The sequence below is a fragment of the Vidua chalybeata genome, chromosome 2, assembly GCF_026979565.1.
Source record: "Vidua chalybeata isolate OUT-0048 chromosome 2, bVidCha1 merged haplotype, whole genome shotgun sequence".
Classification (NCBI taxonomy): domain Eukaryota; kingdom Metazoa; phylum Chordata; class Aves; order Passeriformes; family Viduidae; genus Vidua; species Vidua chalybeata.
In genome coordinates this window covers 88,719,011-88,738,750 of record NC_071531.1, presented here as the reverse complement: position 1 = coordinate 88,738,750, position 19,740 = coordinate 88,719,011, and the positions used below count along the sequence as shown (strand labels likewise).

Genomic DNA, 19,740 nt, shown 5'->3' with positions numbered 1-19,740 from the left:
CACATAACCCTAATGAAGAGCTTTATACACATAGTATAAAGCTCTTCATTAAAACTATTCCATGTTTGTCTAGACATGTGGACACCAGTATGTTATCATGGATGTTTGCCTGAGCAAACATTGAGAACCACCAGCACCTGACACACATTAAAAGCAGAAAATAAAGATTACTTTTGATGGTTTGGGCAGAGAACACTGCCACATCTGCAAATTGCCTTTTTCAGTTACTGGCAGCAGAAGCTCTTTATGTTATACCACCAAGGGTTCTTTGTTTCAGTGCCTGTAAATTCTTAAAACTGTGGGTTTCAGTAAAGTTATGTAAAGAAGTTAATTTTTAACAACTTTTTGTTTTATGTTAAATACTTTACTAATAGAATGGATGTGTGGACAGAAGGGATTTTTTCTGAAATAAACTTAAGTTGTCCACATTACTGGCAGCTTATACTTCGCCTAGATCTTCTGAAATCGTGGTCACTGTACTTACATGTTCACTGATCCAACTCTGCAAGACCCATTTCTATCAGCTTCAGATGAACCAGATTTTTGTCATCTCCATACAAAGAAATGGTAACCTCTGGTGAAACAGTCTGAAAGTTTACAGTGTTGAGAGTTACAGATTTAAATCTCAAGCAGATACTGAAATATTTTACTGACTGTACTCACTGTGTAAATGGAACTGTGAATATAAAAAGAATACCTCTGTTTTTAAGTAAACTGGTTTTAAAATAACAGGAATGCTCAGAAACTTTGTGATTGCAGAATTTAAGAACACCATACCATTTTCTCTTAGCTTTCCTTCATGGTAAATGGTTTTCACTTTTAAACCATGAGGATTCATAGTAAAAGAAAGACACAGAAATTAGAGTGCTAGTAAGAATTTTAGGCTCAGCAAGAACCAGGGGAAAAAAAAAAAAAAAAAAGGCATTTCTTACAAGTATGGAAGCAGAGAGACGCTTTCCTTCAACACAGTCCACCATGGTCCACAATGCTTTCAGGCTCCATTCTGGGGAATAAGGAATTCTTTCCATGTTTTTGTCATCTGAAGCAGGTCTAAATCCAGCCAACAGAACTCGTACTGCTTGAACTGGATACTTCAGCAGATGACAAGGTATGTGACGCAATCTGAAAGCAAAATGAGAAGTGTTCACCCACAGCAATCCACCGGCCAGTAAGGACATCAGGATGGCTGAGTGGCTGATGCAGCACTTTTATGGTGAGGGAACCAGGATTCGAGTCCCTGCTCTACAGGAACTTGCCAACATCAGACCCAACAATTCTCAGGCAGGGCTAGGCCCTCTGAAGGACTTAGCACACGAGCTATCAGAAAGCAGCCCAGCATCAGAGACCCCTCGCCAGTACCCTGCTCAGGGAGGAGTGTCAAGAGCCAAACAAAGACTGCAGCACAGGAATCCAAGTGTGAATCATCACAATGTAGCTCCACAAAACTTTATGGTCCAAATGCTTCATGCCTGAATGTGCTCTAGACACATTACTGGAAATAGGTACCTGGGGTTTACATTATTATCTCCCCATTCTTTATCTTTCTATCCCAAAAGCAAGGGAAATGGGAAGCAGAGAAATGCAACTCTGAAACAGAAGAGACTGTCTCCCAAGACCCTAACAGACTGTAAAGCACAGAATCTGTTCAAATCCCTATTTCTGCATCATCTTCAGCAAGGAAGTGTAATTCCACAATAAGCTTGAGAGCAAGCCAATTGTCATTAAGCAGTACATATGTGTGTATGTATGTATGTACTCTATATATATACAGGTTCTATATATGCACTGTAGTACTATGCATTATCCATATATATATAAATGTATATGTATGAGAAATTCAAACAGGCTTATGGAACCCTAAAAGCCTGGCATGTTTGAGATGCTCAGCTGATGTCTGTGTCAGCACAGAAGCAGTCCAGAGCATCTCAGAACTGCACAGAACAGGGATTTGAACCTCCATTTTCCACACAGGCAGAGCAGGGTGTGTCCCACTCCCTTATCCCCAAGTTTATTCCCCAGGTGTCTTCTGTGTAGACAACAGTCACAAAGGATTGGGATTTGTTTGTACACCTGGAGGGCTCAGCCCTTGTTTTTAGTAAGGTTCTCAGGTGCAGAAACAGATTAACCTGAGCCCACTCACAGGTATGGAGAAATCTGATATTATCCTAATGGGCTTCTCAGAACAACCTGAAACAGAGAAGCAGGTACACAAATCCCATACCCCGCAGACACAAATTATTTAACCAGCCAAAACACTTTCTCTCTGAAATCCAATAGTAAATGATGGGAAAAATATATATGTAGTTCTAGAAAAAATTAATAATAAATGTAACATTTATTTATAAGTACTTATTTATAAGATTTAAGTGTATACATAAATACACACAGACATTTTACATGCAGTTATTTCTTACTTATTTACCTGCTTGTTGGGGCAACTAAGTAAGTACCATAGTCAACAAACTGAACCAGAATCTGAACAGGGACAAGCTGTGTAATAGAGAGGAGCTTTGCTCTATACCATAAACCATCCACATACTCTGCAAGGCAAGGCAGTTCTGTAAAATAAAGAAAAAAACAAAACTATCACATAACACCCCACAGTACTCAGTGCAGTACAAACTGACCCTGAAAATCCACTTTACTTTGTGACCAAGATTAAGTCTCCTCTTCCTTATCAAAACTGTACTATGATTTTGTTCCATGCATCCTCTAATTCTCTCTGAACTCCAATCCAATCAGTTGTACGCAATTTAAGTCAAATTTCTCTACCTCACATGGCAATGGTGAGAGGTAACAGCAAATTGCTTGGTTAAAAGATAGTGATCCAAACAGTTTAATGCTCCAGCTTTTCAACTTGGACTCATCTGCACAATCCAGTGAGTAAACAGATTGATCTCCAAGTGAAAATAGACATATCTGGAAGACAGGAGGCAGATAATGCCCAAAACCTCACCCAGAGTTTTATGAGTTGACAGAATCAAGTATGAGTGAGAAACACTTTTTTCACCAGGTTTTAGACAGCCATACTTGTGTTTTAGGCCCAACAGCTGTGGACATTAAAGTGGTGCTCCTTAGATGTGGTGCTCCTCTAAACATTTATAACATGATTTTCTGTACATAACTTTTCTCTTTGAATATTTAACAAAATTGTCACAGTTCAGTGACAGGTGCCTTTAGGGTGAAGTTTTATTACTGCCAAATGGGATCTGAAGTCAGTTCATAACTCTTAACAGGCATCAGGAATTTGACTTTTGTCCATCATTTTCCAGTGGAGGAGAATGACACAAAAGCCTCAATTTAATGAAAAGTAAAAATGTACATAATACAGTGTATTATGTAATTATAGTATGATCTTCCTTTTTACTCTACAAAACTTTTATTTAAGGATACATAAAAACACAAAAGGAAACTCAGGCTTTCTGAATGAAACAACAGCAAAAAAACCCACAATGTACCTTTTTTGAAGTCTGTTAGATGAGGAAGTGTCTTTACAATTTTATTGCACCACTTCAGGGCTTTTCTAAGGCTCTCTGAGTCACAGCTGGCAGATCTCTCTGTGGCAGAGCACTTTGTAAGGTTCTCAGAAGAATCAAGACAAATATAAACCTATTTAAAGAAAAGGTTCTGATGTTACTATTTTTTGCAGTTAATTTAGAAATGAGGAATTCCAACCATTATTAGAAGATTACTTTTAATCCAGATTCCATCTTTGAAAGGTTCAGCATCTCCTTGCTCTCCTTTCTTCTCTATTTCACCATTCAACATTCAAAGTCCACATAGGAATCTTTTATTCCATCAATGCACATGACATTCTACCTTTTGCGTGGGAGATTGGGCAGAACTCCAGGAAGTTGTGTGGGCTTACACAAAATTTGCTGTTGTTCTGACACATTAAATTCCAACTACCTGTATTCTTAAAAAAGCTAAGTACCAGACTGCAGTAGTGTAATTCTTTCAATTCATTTTTCTAGAGAAATTATTAGTGTTTCACTGGCCCCACCTATGAGATTATTTCAACTAAGTGTTTATCCAGAGAGCTGCCCCACACAACCCCCTGCACCAATAGCTCAGGACTATTTTGCAGCCTCTAAAATGCTCTAAGATTGCCAGCTGTGATCTCCTTTTCACCAGCTCGATGGGACTACAGCATGTGAGATGTTGACCAAACACACTCACCTCCTTGGGGGACACCAAGTGGGTAACTGTGACAGGAAAGGTTTCTCCTGGAACAGGCAGTGGTTGCAGCAGGTACGAAGGCAAAAGGTCTCCTTCAAATTCCCCCTAGACCAAGACAGACTTCAGCTGAGCATCATATTAAATAAAAAAAATAGAAACGAACTTAGGTATGACTTCTGGTTCAAAGGAGTTACCTAAGAAGGTGTATAATAACAATAAGCAGTGTGTCCTTGATGAAAAAAAATCCAACATTGCAATGTACAGGTAAGATATTTTTCTTTGCAGCATGGCATTATCCAGCGTATCTTTTAGAACCATGTATTTGAATTCTACATGTCATTTCTGCATTTGGTTCAGCATGAAATAAACCCTGGTGCATTAAATTATATTTTTAGAAGGATACATGGCACATGGCTCAGCTAGATCATAGGTCATGAAAAGAGCTCATATTATCTCTTGTAATTAAAACATGATGTGTAACAAAATGTACAATTTCTCCAAAATACATTTTCACACATTCACTTGATGAACACTTTTCATTATGCACCGAGAAAGAGAGAAAAGTAGAAGCAACATATGTAACTGGAAAATGAAACAATAAATTATGACCCTTTGTTTCCCCTGCAGTATCTGACAGAGGATGCATTACAAAAAATCATTATGTTCCTCAAACTTAACTAGGAAAAAAGAATTTTTTCCATTCAAAGTACATACTCCTAGAAGTAAAGAAAGGATGTCTGACTAATTCATATATACACATAAACTGAATGCCAGATTTCTGCAAAACTATCAGGAGCACTGCGAGTCAGGAGCCACCTGACTATACCTGGACACATACCCCTGGAATAAGAGTCACTGCTGTAAAGCTCAGCACACTTGGAGGTTCTGATGCATCCAACATCCTACTGCCCTACCAGGAATCTTTCAGGCTGATGCCTAAGCTAGGCTGGTCATAAGGTAACAAAGACCAGCTCCTAAGCTCATCAGTGCAGCACAACACAAGCGCATCTCAAAGACACACACTGCAGCAATGGGTGCAGTGAGCTCTGCATAAGCCACTATGTTAGCAGCTGCAAGGCTCACAAAATAGAATGAAATCCTCATCAGCTTAACTTACCCCAAATCACAGATTTGAAGCTGTGAAATAGAGCTACAAAACTATAGAATAAAATAATAGGTAATGGTTAAACCTTACATAAAAATAATGCACTTTCAGCTATCTTGTGAGAATGGCTGCTTAGTCTCTGCAACTAAAACCAGAGCTGATTATATTTGAACGTGTTCAGAGCTGCTTGCTTCCCACTTCTGCTGTTCCTGAGATTCAGCTCGAGTTCTGGATGCCTTGCTTCGTTTTTGGTCTACAGCTGAACACTTCTGATGCCTGTTTTCTTACTGAGACACTTATTCCTGGAATGGAACTGCTTAATGCTATTATTCCTTGAGGAAAGCATTTCAGGTTTTCTGAATGCTTCTTGCTTGCCATCTTCTTACATGGCTTTATTTTTGTTTTCCAAATTTAATTTTTGTGTTAAAGGTATAAATCTTATTTTCAAATCTATATTTAGTTTGCTAAAAGCTGTGTGTTGTGCTGACTTTATGAAAATGCAACAAGAGATTGATTTACAATTAGGTTTTCCATGGTTACTCAGTTTTAATATACACTGGGGGATTTTTCTAACTGCATCATGAGCCCAGTGGCAGACAACTCAAGCCTTGCACCAGCAGTGACAGCAGCAGACTGTACTGGAACATTATTTTCTGAAGCAAAGATGTTCGTTGGAACGAAAAGTACATTGGCAGACTTAAGCAGAATTAAGAGAAAAATGCAATAACGAAGTCTTAGCAATTTAAATAAACCCGATCCTAAGATTTCAAGGAACAAAAAATGAAAACAAATACAGAGAAATTACTTATGTATGGGTTTTTTGTGTTAAGACAATGAAGTTAGGTGGAACCTTCAATCCTCCCCTTAAGATCAATCAGGTAAGTGTCCCACACTCTTGGAATAAAGAACCTAGGTAACTCCCCTATAAATCACTGTGCTTATGATGAAATATTTGATTTAATTTACTCCATCCTTGGATATATTTCGAGGAATACCTAATCCCTTCAAGTGATAAAAGTAATACCCTATTCCTAGTGTTCTAGAGGAACACAAAAACTAGCTGGACTTTAAACAGAAGTGTAAAAATCTCTTTTCATTACAGAATCCGTGAACAAATTCGTGGCAATTCACTATTCCACAGAGTCTTATCAGCACATTGTAGCTCCTCACGCTGTGCTGCAGATCTGTGTGCTCAGTCCTACTGCAGCTTACAGCACAAAACCACATATATATTAAAAAATTAACAAATCCTAGGTCACAACAAGCAACTGAAAAGTCTTTCCAATGTTAGAACAGCAACAGCAAAAGGGACACACACACAGGTCTCACCAGCTTTTGTATGTCCTGGCAATCTTCAGCAACACAGTACCTCTGGTATGCCATGAAGGACGAAAGTGACATCCCCCCACAATAGAGGCTGATGGACAACTTGCCCCATGGGTTATCTGGTAATTCCTATTTACACAGGACAAAACAGGACTGTAATAGTAAAACTGGGACTGAAGTTTTAGAAACGGTGACCAAGAAATTCAAACCTCTCTTGTTGATATGTATAACAGTCAAAGACACAAGACCAAGATGCCTATTAACATCAGTTGTAACACAAATGGGAATATCTCTCTTTCTGATATGGAAGCACCAATTGCTCACCCTAACACTAAAATATTATCCCATGTTTGCTCACTTAAACCCTTCCCGCTTCACAATTTATCATTAAGCTGTCTGAAATGGCTTGTTTTCAGATAATACAGAGAATGTATTTCCCTATAATTTTAATAAATTAATTTAAGCACATCCATACTGAACTATGTCAGAATTTTATCAATTAAAATAGAATTTATAAAAATTTACACTGCCAATAGGTAGGTGACTTGTCAGAAAGATAATGCAACATGAACAGGGTGAAAAAAGAGCACTAACTCTAATGGATGTATTTAAGGCCTGAAAACTATAGTAAGGGTAAAGTCACAGAAGAAGTAAGTTTAGTTGTGGTTTTCTTTTGTCTAAGAAATACATTTACTACTATACTCCCTCATGTACCATTCTTAATGCCAGTTAAAAAGACAAAGACAACAAAAACTTCACTTCATTCCACATTCATGAATAAATTAGGCTACCTTAACGTGGATTTCAACCTCTTCATTTTTGAGAAGTTCTTGAAGGTATTCTACTGCCTCCTGCTGCCAAAAATTTCCAATCTATTTGGAGAAAAGCAAGAAACCAACACATTAAGATGCTAACAAGTAATATTCTTAGGATAGATGGAAATACACAACTACCATTAAAATAGAAATCTGACTAGAAAACACACATCATTAGTTTGATTTATCAACAATAATTTAAATATTATCTGCTATTTGGTGCATTAAAATGTATGTGATAACGCAATCCATAATTTTCAGATCCTGAAATGGCTTAGAAAGAGATGCTGCTTGCCAAATCTAACCTATACTATGTACACAATAATGTACATGTACAAAATTGTCCGAAGCATAATCCAACAAATTACAGAAACTAAGATAACACTCAACAAAACACAGAATACCTTAAATACTTCTATTCTCTGCTGTATCTGTTTGCTTTCCAACCTGGATGCTTACAAGCCTGTCTTTCATAGAATCATGGACTGGTTTGGGTTGGAAAGGACCTTAAAGATCGAGTTTCAACCTCCTGCTGTGGGGACAGGGGCACCTTCCACTAGATAAGGTTGCTCCAAGCCCCCTCCAACCTGGCCTTGAACACTTTAGGAATGGGACATGAACATCATCCCTGGGCAGCCTGTTCCCATGTCTTGCTATCCTTGTAGTGAAGATTTTCTTCCTAGCACCAAATCTAAACCTGCCCTCTGTTATTTTGAAGATATTTCCCCTTGTCCTGTCACTCCATGACCTTGTAAGGAGTCCCTTCCAGCTCTCTTGTAGCCCCCTTTAGGTACTGGAAGATCCCAGAAGGTGTTGAAGATCTCCCTGGAGCCTTCTTTCCAGGACAAAGAACCCCAACTCTCTCAGCCTATCATCATAGGAGGTGCTCCAGCCCTCTGATCTTCATCGCCCTTCCCTGGACTTGCTCCCACAGGTGCTGCTCTTCAGGTGCTCTCCTGACCTGCGATCCCTCTCCAGGCTTGGCACGCCTATGGACCAAAAGATGCTCTTCCTCTTCTCTGAGAGACAGGCCCCACAGGAGCCCACCAGACCAGGCACCTCCAAGTGAGTGCCACCATCCAAACAGCCCAACCACTGGCTGTGGCAGCAGTCCTGTAATGATTTCTTAACTCACCAGCCTGGAGTGAACCTTTCAAACCCCTTCCCCTGCCAGACAGGAGTCATGAAAAAACTACCGGCAGGCCACAGATCCTTACAAACACTCTTGGGATCTGCAACCCCTGCAGATACAGCCAGGAGCAGTCTGAGGGGTATCACTGGTGTCACCAGGAGTAGATAACTAACTCATGGCAATGGGTAACAGTGAGAGGACTGTAAGAGGCCTGGCAGCCTCAGTGATGCTCCCAATACAAACAGGCAGGAGTGCCATCCCCCTCTACAGTGTTGGGTCAGCACATGGGTTCCTGTGAAGTCTCTGAAGGGAGCAGGCACTCCTATCTCCTGTCACCCAGTGCCTTTTGTCAGCTGCACTGGGGGTTACACGGGGAGCAGAGGGTGCTGCCCTCCTCCACCCTGGCCTCTCTCCTCATGTGATGGCTCTGTCCTCATCAGCCCGCAGAGTGATGAAGCAGTGCTGCAAGAGCATCCCACACTCTGAGGAAAATCTCTTCTTCTTGCAGGTCCTTGATATTGCAAGCTCCCATTCTGCATTACTGCTCCCTCTCTCTTCTACTTTGCTGCTGGGAAGGTTTCTGGCTGTTTGGCTGTGGGTCCACTGCAGACTGCACTTGGAATCAGCTATCCAACCCCTCCTCAGCCTCCCTGATGCTACACAGCCCTCTCACCATCTGCTGCAGGAGGTTTCCTACCTAGGCATGCTACCTTTTGCTGGCAGGTCTGCTGCCTGTCCCTCCCCCACGACCCCTGCAGCCTTCCTTACTATCAGTTTAACTATTTCCAGCAAAAAAAGTAAGCTAGTAATTTCAGTATTTCACTTATACTAAATACACCATTCAGAGTAAGCAAGGTGTGATGGTATGTGAAGATGTTATTTACATACTAATTACTTACTGACAAAAAGCCCTAAAACAATTCACCTGTATTAGTTTACATTGTTTCCTACACAGCCAAGTTCATAATGTTAGAAACACAGTAGGACTTGACAATTTCAGATTGTCTGGCCATTCTGCATTAAGAAATCCAGGACTTACTTTTTGTTGCTGCTATTGCAAAATGAATTATCATTTCAGAATATCCCCCTGCCAACCCCACAGTGTCCTGTCTCACAAAGGTTTAACTCCACTGACAGCTACCTTTCAAGCACGGTCCCTTCATAAAGCAAACCTGTTGGGTCCTGATAAGGACCTGCTGAAACAATCCTCATCATCTCTTCTCTGAATCCTTGCAGGCAAGAGAAGATACCAGCAACTACTCTTAGCCTGACTAAGCAGGGTACTGACTGGAGTAACCACCTAGCAACACACAGATGTGCCATTACTCACCGGCAGAGTCTTGTAGAGCTGACAAGGGATGCAAAATGGAGGAATGCCAGTGTAAAATGTAGTTGGATACAGGTGACACTGAGGAATGCTCTCTATGTAACCACGATCTATGTACTGTACCTACAGGAAATGCAAAGATTTCCTGAAATAATTCTTGAAATACTTAAGTTTAGTAAGGGAATGCGTTCGTTTACAGCATTACTTTTATGGAGGAAAAAAAATAATGATTTGATGGTAAGTAGGTGATGTGACAAAGTGGAAAAGCAAGAAAGGATTAAAAGAAATGGTATGACAGATTAGAAATTCAGTTTATAAACTTCTTTTGCAAGAATTCCTACCTTTTGTGGAATAACCAACATCAGTTTAAAACTAAAGGAAAAATATTGTGAACTAGAATAGATTTTGCAAATCTGCGTTCAAAATCATGAGCAGACTCAAGAGCTTAGGTAAGATGAACTGTTAATGAGAAGAAGGCTCTATAGTTGTGTAGCAGAAAGAATTCAAAATAGACAGCCAATACTTTTTGGGTGGGGAGTAGGGCAGGTGTGGGACTCCAAACCTAATAGTTTTCAAAGCATTCTACGTATGGTAAGAACAATAAATAAACCTAAAAGGGATTACTTACAGGTGATCAAGAGCAGCTTTTTACTTAAGAAAATTAATAACTACAAGGGAAACTACAGGAGAAATTGTGACAACTGAAATAGGTAGACAGATTTGATCTTTAAAATAAATGTAAAAATGAGGACAGTAATCCACACTTTTAAGCAGAATGAACAACTGCACAGGTCAGCTGAATGAAAAAATATTAAATCCATTATTTATTTTAGAGGACTGGATTATGTGCCTTTTTTAAACATACACATGCAGATATACATACACCCTCCCCCCTTACAATCAAACTTACCTGGAGAGTACTGCCACTGACTTCTACAATTTTAGCTCGATACCACACAGTATCTGATCCTCTTACAACACAGGCTTCTCCCTTCTTCCAGCAGTAGGGTATCAGAAGACCAAGGCCTTTGAAGGTATTTTGTATTTCAGCCATCAATTTGTTTAGTGCAGTTTCTTGGGATGAAATAAAAAAAAATAGTCTCTAATATTAATGCAAAATATTTCCATCACTAAATCACATCAGATGCAGATGACATGTATAAATAAGCACACATGCAGCTCTAAAATATATTTTCCAACACTGATACAATATGTATGTTCAATATCTAGTATATGCAGAAGAGTTACTAACAGTAAACTGCATTTCCAGTTCTGAAGCCATTAGAAATTCTGAATTCTAATCTCAGAAGAACTTATAGAAGAGTCTATAAATTTTTTAAGTGACATCAATGCAACACTATATCAGAGCAAAACAAAGCATGAACATGACAACAACTCCTAAACCACTGTTTCAGTGGTAGGACACCATGAAACAACACAGAAGAGGTGTCCAGAAGAAGCCCTCCTGCTATGGGTACAAACTATGGTACAGCAAGAACTGCAGGAAGAACACACAGTCTTGTGCAAGTGGGGTTACTGTACTTTGAATTTCAAAGTTTTAGTTATAAAAATTTTTACATAATCTAGCAGTTAAATGCACTTGTGGAGCAAAAAAGATAGTATTAATACTCTCATACGTAAATATTTCTCTAAAGCACAATATACTAACATGGAACTGATGAGTGACACTGCATCAGTCAGAAGAAATGGACCTCTTTCAAACAATACAAACAGGAGACACTGTGAGATAGAGAATGTATCACAATACAAATAAAGAGCCTGAGGAAACTGCGTACTGAGCTTAAACTGAAGGAAAAAAATACAGCAGTATCTGAGAACCAAGCTAACTTCCAAGAATCTTTATGACTGTATCTTCATCACTTTGAAGTAAGTTACCACATTTACTTTATCAGTAAACATTACAAATTGCTGCTTTACCCATTTCAGCCTAGAGAAGAAAGGCAAGTAACCTGGCCATGGAAGTGTTTTGGGTTTTTGGATTTCTTGAGAGGGTGGGAGGACAGAAAAGCTGATTTACAGACAGAAAGAATCCTTGCCCCTCACACCAAAGGACATCACCTCCCAAGAGGAATCTTTCAGAACAGTGAACATGTACCAGATAGGTGTTCTAGTATACATTCTGATACCTAAGGGCACTCAGATTCATAAATGTATTTTCTTCTATGTAAACTCACCAAATGATTTTGGTATTATGTAAATAGTTCCATCACCTCCAATACAACTCACTACAGCCTGGAATATTTTTGCTTCAGGAACAATGGGAGATTTATATACTTCATCCATTTCTGAACGAGGCAATGGCTCATGTATTTTGAGTGATTTTTGTTCACTCTCTGAAATAGTGGCATTTTCCTCTGGAACAATCCTGTTTCTTGCAGATGAAATTTTGGAATTACAACCATCCAGCTGTGTGTTCTCCTGGTCGAAATGTACTTCAAGATGTTCCTTGGAGACTAAATAAGCCCCATCAGCCTTACCAGTTCTAGAAGATTCAATCAAGTATCAATATATTAACTGACAAAGAACTTCAAAAGTGCAAAACTACAAAATAATACAAGTAACACACAGAAGTGGCAAAGGTATCTCAAAATACTGTCAAGCATCTCATCTACAAACTTAGAGAACTGAAATGTGCCATGGATACAATAAATAACATTATACTCATTATGTAACATTATAAAGAAGTTCACTGAAGATGGTTTTCTGTTGCTAGAAATGTAGAACACAATCCAAATTTTTTGATTTACTTATTAGTTTGGTCAAATATGAACATCAGAGTCTGAGAGAATATAAAAGAAAAATATCCAAACCTTCTGTTTCTAAGAGCCAAACCCTGTTCAATAAGGTATTCAGAAGTATCAGTCATTTTTCCTGTTTCATCTCTGCAAAGAATTTTCACAGGCAATGCACAACCCACATCATTTTCCTGGAAAAAAATGGGAGAGCTGGACAACATACTACAAATACTCATTTCCTCTAAACTACAGGCATATTTCTCATTTTATTGGTACTGACTGTCAATCAGACATCCTTGAACAACTGGTGCACACATGAGAAGACACAAATTTATTTAATCCATATGACAGTTCCAATCATTTTACCAACTGTTCTATGCTACACATGACATTAAAAAAAATTGTAAAAACTTGCTTTTTCCCTCAGCTCTTTTAATAGAATCAAGTGCCAAACACTTGTTTTCCAGCAGGACATTTAAACCCATGCATAAATAACTTCACTCATCACTGCTTTTATTTCCACTGGCAGCTGCCAACAGATACTGAACAAATCAAACCCTTCTAATAATTCTTTTTTTTTAAAGCATGGAAGAGATAAATTGCTAATGATATTCATACAGCACTGGATTAATTCTTTCAGCCTCTGAGGCTTGAAAACTAATATAGTAGCTGCTGAAATAATTCTCATCAAGAACCTGAGCAGCTTGCTTATCTGTCTATAAAGTCTGTCAGCAACCAGTGATCCCAAAGATACACCTACTATTCTTCAGTAACCAAATATATCAAAGATGAAGTTCTCTCCACACTGGGTAGTCAAATGCTCTAATGCTCCAGTGAATAACAAAAATGAAGCAGAAAGAAGAAAAGACACCTTTTTCCCTAGAGCAAACATCTATACAATCAAGTTCTATTAACGACTTTTTGAAAGGTAAAATATTCAGGAAAAAAAACCCAAATTAGCAGACAGCCTGACAGAAATTTTGTAAATACCACTGTTTTTTATTACAAACCTGTATGACTAGTTTCACTTGTGCTCCAGTTAGGTAATAGGACAAGCATTCACACACTGTTGCTGTCCACTGTGTGCTTCCACCTGTGGGTCTAACACAGAACAAATGATAATCTCTAGGTACAAAAGAAGCTGACATCTCCTGAGTATAACCACCAACTCTTCCCTGTACTAAAAACTTGGCTTTTTTTCTACGCTGCCTAAATTGTTACAGAAAAAAAATAATCTCTACTACAGACAAGAGTAACATGAAATCATTATAAATTTCTGGATCTCTACAACTGGAAAAATTAAAAGATACAAGCCCAGAATTTCAAAATGAGGAGGATAATGAGTTCTAGAAGTTATGACACATGTCATAACAGTCTAGAAAAGAGACCTTCTGTACAGTTTCATGAGATCCAATTAATCTCAAATTCTGAGCCAAGGGAAAAAAGTATTCAATTAAATAAATCTGTTCATTATTTTGTAACTCGACCTATAAATATTATTTATTTCTACAGCACAGTTTCTGCTTTACTACTAGACGTGTAGCCCTTAGAAAAAACAACCATTTATTAAATAAATCACAGCCATCACCCCATTTCTTTATTCAAAAAGCACACCACATCCAAATCTTACATAATCAGGGCTAACAAAGGTATGTCATTATTAGTTTCTAATTCTGCCACTCAATAGAAGGGAAAGGCTACCTTATTTCTGTCAGTGAACATTCTATTGCTAATGTCCTGATGGTCTTCATGTTTTCCTCAAGTTTTCTTAGACAGCTGACCTCCACTGTTTTTTCAGCTCCAGAATCATAAAGTAGTACCTGTTACAGGCAAGAAATCACAAAACAGAAAAAAAAACCCTCTCTTGCTGTTATCTGTAAGAAATGATAATTCAAAACATCCCTGAGGAGGTTAAAAAAATTTTCAAACATTACTGGGATTTAATAAATGCCTTCTGCACTGAAATAATTCATCACAACTCAACCAACTATCACAGCATAGCATAGGGACAAACCATACAAATGTGCTCAAAGAGGGCTAAACAACTTTACTGACTTTTTGGTAAACCAAGAAACACTGAAATAGCTCTCCTCCACCCCTTGCTTTTTATTCTGATGGGTTAAATAGCTGTTTGAAGGCTCTTGGGCTCAGAAAGCAGATGATGCAAACCTGAAGCACACAAAGTCCCATTTCTGCTTCCTACTAAAAAGACCACTGGGCACAACCTGATGATGGTGGAAAAAAAAAAAATCAACAGCAATCCAGTCCTGGATTACCTGTATGATCAAAAAGCCATTCTTACTTTGGAGACACGTAAGTATCTAGTCACAAAATGCTTTTTCTGGTGCTCATTATTTTCAAATTGGTACAACAAAACACATGTTTCAAGCAGTGCTGTGTGAAGTTAGTGTGGAAAATGTTATAGCTACACAGCACAGTGCATCACCATCAGTTTAGGGTTCATGCAACTGCCTGACTACATGTGCTCCTGTGGTGTTGGTTCAACTAGCTCCACATCCTTTAACAAGGATCATTAAGTTTGAATTACTGTGACCCTCAGTTTCACACACCTTCTGGAATCTAAAATCAATTGTTACACTATAGCTTGGGAATCTCTGCCATGTTCCAAAGCGCAGTGTAAATAAAGAGAAAATCAACCTCATGAGCCTTCCTCCACTAACAGATTCCCTGCTAAAGGCACCTGAGCTTTGACAAGACAGTCAACTGATTTGCAGCAATGTACAGCATTACTTAAACTCTCAACAAAAGAAAAAGGCTGTGAGAAAATATTAACACAGAAGAAAGAAACAAAGATTTGACCTTATTTTAATCAGTGAATGCTTTCAAGTTTAGAAATAAAAGTATGAACCCTGTTATAAGAGCTTTACCTCGGCACTCGTTTCAGAGACAATCCTGCAGATCTGACCTCTCTGCCACTGTTCCACATCGCGTACGTAAACAGCACAGAGCATTTCCCTCTCCCACTTCACAGACTGTGGCTGGGATTCTTTGTAGATGGAAGCCATCTCCTCCTGTAAACTGACATTAAAAAAACTGCTTTTCTAGTGATAAAACGTAATGCAGTAAATAAAAGGCTTATTCAGTCATTGTTTAACTACCATACAATGAAGTTGTACTGTTTTAACAGATGTGCAGTGTTGCAGTTTTTCTTCATGACATGTTAGAAATGAAATGGGAGTTAGAAACCATGCATCCTCATTAAAAGTCTGTAAACCTATAATGTTAACTTAGACACTGGAATTAATCTGAGCAAACCTGAGTGCTTTGTATGGCACTATTTGGAAACGACACTGTTTTCTCTTGACAGTTTGAGAGTGTGGTCCTCAATGTCATGACTACATAAATGGAACTCTAGGCAGTTACAGCCAAGAAGATTAAAAGATAAATGAATACATAAGCAACTTGCACTAAACCATGACACACTCTTTTAACTATTTCCAGAGAGTAGGCATGACTACATAAATGTTACCTAAATATCTACCAAAGGCAGGCTGATATACACTGTGTCTAGAAATTGTGCTCAAACTTCCTAACAGGGTACTGGAAACACTTTGGAAAAAAAAAAAAAAAAACAACCCTGCTACTACAGTTCTAAGACTTGGGATACAGGCTTTATTTAACCAGATTTCTAATGAGGAAATGGGAAGGAGAGAAGAAAGAGCAGGAAGATTTAATCTTTTTGGACAGTGTTGCATTCATCAGGCTCCAATACTTACTCAATAAAACTTATTTGAAATATGAGTGAGATCATATATTTAATTTGGAATCAGAACGATTTAATAACTCACAATATAGTGCCAACCTCTCTTCTGCTCCTATACTTTCCTCAACAAAGGCAAGTAAGTTAGCAGCCTTCAAGAAGTACACAGTATCAAATGCAACTCTCATCAGAGTTTGTTCTAACTATACTTCACCACTATGTAATAAGAACACTTTAACTAAAGGAAAGTTCTTTGAATTTCAGTACCTTTTCAGTATACTTTCTGATGCCAGCAACTGTACAAAAATTTTACTAGGAGACACAACATGACTAATTCTCCCATATAACTCCTTGTTACAGAGTGATCTGAAATCTCCTTCACCCACAGATTCCATGTCTATAGGAATAAAAGCTTCTGAGGTTTTAGAAATTTCTTCTAGAGGATCATCCCATATTTCATTAGGCTTTACTTCAGTTCTTTCAGTGTACCTATAAAGAGCACAAAATACTTAGAAATGGAAAGTTTAAACAGATTTTAAATGAAGTGAAAAAGGCTCAATAACAAAATAACAGGAATTATTCAACATGAAAAAAGTGAACTGCAGCTTAGACAAAAACATTCATAAGTGCTACTTCTGAAACACTAATGACAGTAACGTTTTTATTCTCCTTCAGAAGGTATCCTTGCACATTCAGGTAACAGAAGAGATAGCACAGGGAACACCAAGATCATAAGAACAGAAGATCTGGAGTGGGCCTCTTGCCCCAAAAAATAAGGGACAAAGGCCTGTGAGGGGTCCATTCAAAAGCACAGGAAGAAAAGAAGGAAGGAGCAGCATGGATAAACTGCTGTATCCTGACCCCAACTCCCTGCACTATTCACTGCCTCCCTGAATGGACTGAGTGTAACTCAAGTGCAGGAGAGGAATGAGAGTTGCTTGGAATAAACTTGACCCTGGGAAAGGGGGAGAGTAGGCGCTATAAATCTTCTTCTGTGTACCAATGCCAGAATTAGTAATTGTTTATGCTAATTAGTAATAACTAAGTAAAGTCTGTTTTGCCTGCAACAATACTTGGTAAGTCATTTCTCTGTCTTTATTTTGACCCACGAGTTTTCTTGCTTGAATTTCTTTGATTTTCTCCCCAGTCCAACTGAAGAAGGGGTAGTGAGCAAGGGATCATAAAATCCACCTTATTCAAGGGATCAGTGTTACACAACAACTTAGGGTAAAGGACTATACCCCCTTGACTGAAGGCTGGAAGCAGGCATCTAAATACAGATGGGACACAACAAAATACCTTTGTGACAGGGGAAAAAAACCTCAGCTGTGCAGGCTGCATAACTTATAAAAATCTTACTAAAAATTCTGACTGTGACAGTATTACAGTGTTACTAAGATTTAGTAACAGGAATTCAGGAATTTCCTTTTGGAATGAAAACTTCCTATTTAATGATATATTTCCTATTTAATGATATATTTCCATCAGTATTCAAAAAATTACTAATGAAAGAGTAACTACAGATTTTCATTAATACAGCCCATGGATTATCTTGGTAAAAAGCCAGCAAATTAAATGCAGCAGTGTTATAGCCTTATCAGCCTCATCTCTCCCACCACACTTCCCAACTCTGCTGTCTTCCCAATCCTTCTGTTGCTGTCATAGCTGGTTACCCTAATGTTTTCTAGTAACAGACCTCCCAAAGAGATGACACCTTAGGTGCAGGTTTAAGACAAATTCTTTTTCTTACTACAAGGGAATGGGAACCTTAACAGTAAACACTTTGGGAAGATTTAGCACTTAGGGACACTACAAGTACAATGCAAACACTTAATTTCAATTTTTTTCAGAGGTACAACTTCAATACATTAGTCAATATTTAGTTCGAGAATTTAACTATCAAACTGCAGTTACTCTAAATTACACCAGCTGATGGATGTGATCTTAAAATTAATTGATTGCAGATGTGGTAATTCCAGCCACTGGAGGTGACACACCAACACCAAATTCTGCATTTCAAAATATTTTAAAAGTAATGCAATGTGTATTTACCCAGGTATGTAGGATGCTAAGTCTTCCTCAACTAGCTGGCAGTTAATACTAAATTTTCTCCCATTATCAGCAGAGGCATTGAAGAGTTCAATAGATAAGATGTTATTATCTAAAATTTCTGTGAATGAATAATATCAGCATAATTAGTGGCAATCAATGACAGTATGAAGACTATAGTTTTAGAGAAATGACAAATAGTGCTAAAAGACAGAATTCTCCAAAATTACATTTGATGCACAAAATAATTGATTCTGAACATCAACAATATGCGGATGCTTAGCTCTGCACATATCCATAGAATTAACTTAAAATACACCAATAATCACAAAATGCTTTTGTACAAAAACTCCAACTGCTACACATAATTCCATTTATCAAATGGGTTCCAAATCATCATTCCACAAAGGCTAAAAAGTAAGTAGCTACACATGAACAATATACAGTATTGAGAAAAATTCTACTAAGGCATGTGTGTGTTATCTGAAATTATTTTTCTTTTCTGGCAGTATTTTAGAGCAGCAGCAATCACACTCCCAGCTACCAATAAAGTCAGGAAACATCAAAGACAGGTACTACTTTTGGAAACAAGCCCACCTGAATAACCAGAATATTTATATCATGTAATGCTGGTATGGTCTGTAAGACAACACATGAACAGAACTTTTGTTGCAAGTTTTATCTGTTATGCCTCCTCCTATCAGAGGAGATAATTTAGATACTCTCACTCCAGGCTATCTCTAGTAGGTATGAATAGAAGCATTTCAAATAAATACTATTTTACATATCAGAGAGATTGTTTCTACATTTGAGTCAACTTAATATGTAAATGGAAATTAATATACCCCTGATAACGTACCAATAACTGAGCACAACATAAGTTTATCTTCAGTCATTTCTTCAAATCTTTCCTTGGCTTCTCTGTTCCACTCATGTGCCCCTTTGAATGGTTCAATGCAAGCCAGCCTACACCTGATTGCCTGAAGAGTAACTCAAGATTAGGCAATTAATATCACATACAGATCAAGATCATCTCATTATGACTGAATCACAGGCTTTGCACTCATGCAAGACACCACGACCTTGGCTTCTGGTTCCATATTACCACAATCTGATTTAGTTCAAAATGATCCCTCCCTTCCCAATGGCTGAGCATGAACCTCACGTTCAGAGACCTTCTTGCCAAAATACAAAGAGCCTAAACATTTTTTTCTCCCTTTATGGTAAGGCATAGAACTGGGGCAGAGATAAGTAAAGATTATTGCACAGAAGTGACAAAAAAGCCTACTGACGCCTTCAAGAGTTAAGAAAAACCCCTATCAAATTTTGA

The 19,740-nt window shown here is 38.2% G+C and overlaps 1 protein-coding gene across 2 annotated transcripts in view; it reads right to left on the bottom strand.

Moving 5' to 3' along the window:
* Window positions 1-19,740, bottom strand: part of RNF17 (ring finger protein 17) — a 40,259-nt gene that overhangs the window by 558 nt on the left and 19,961 nt on the right. For both annotated transcript variants that reach the window (XM_053936547.1, XM_053936548.1), the window contains exons 19-35: window positions 19,270-19,390; window positions 18,414-18,531; window positions 16,629-16,850; window positions 15,529-15,679; window positions 14,342-14,460; window positions 13,651-13,741; window positions 12,716-12,831; window positions 12,080-12,387; window positions 10,795-10,958; window positions 9,888-10,007; window positions 7,402-7,482; window positions 6,614-6,739; window positions 4,180-4,284; window positions 3,459-3,609; window positions 2,423-2,558; window positions 933-1,122; window positions 485-587 (exon numbers count right to left, since the gene is read on the bottom strand). In XM_053936547.1, coding sequence (XP_053792522.1) covers window positions 489-587; window positions 933-1,122; window positions 2,423-2,558; window positions 3,459-3,609; window positions 4,180-4,284; window positions 6,614-6,739; window positions 7,402-7,482; window positions 9,888-10,007; window positions 10,795-10,958; window positions 12,080-12,387; window positions 12,716-12,831; window positions 13,651-13,741; window positions 14,342-14,460; window positions 15,529-15,679; window positions 16,629-16,850; window positions 18,414-18,531; window positions 19,270-19,390 — 2,418 coding nt within the window. In that variant the 3' untranslated portion in view covers window positions 485-488. The remainder of the gene's footprint in view (window positions 1-484; window positions 588-932; window positions 1,123-2,422; window positions 2,559-3,458; window positions 3,610-4,179; window positions 4,285-6,613; window positions 6,740-7,401; window positions 7,483-9,887; window positions 10,008-10,794; window positions 10,959-12,079; window positions 12,388-12,715; window positions 12,832-13,650; window positions 13,742-14,341; window positions 14,461-15,528; window positions 15,680-16,628; window positions 16,851-18,413; window positions 18,532-19,269; window positions 19,391-19,740) is intronic.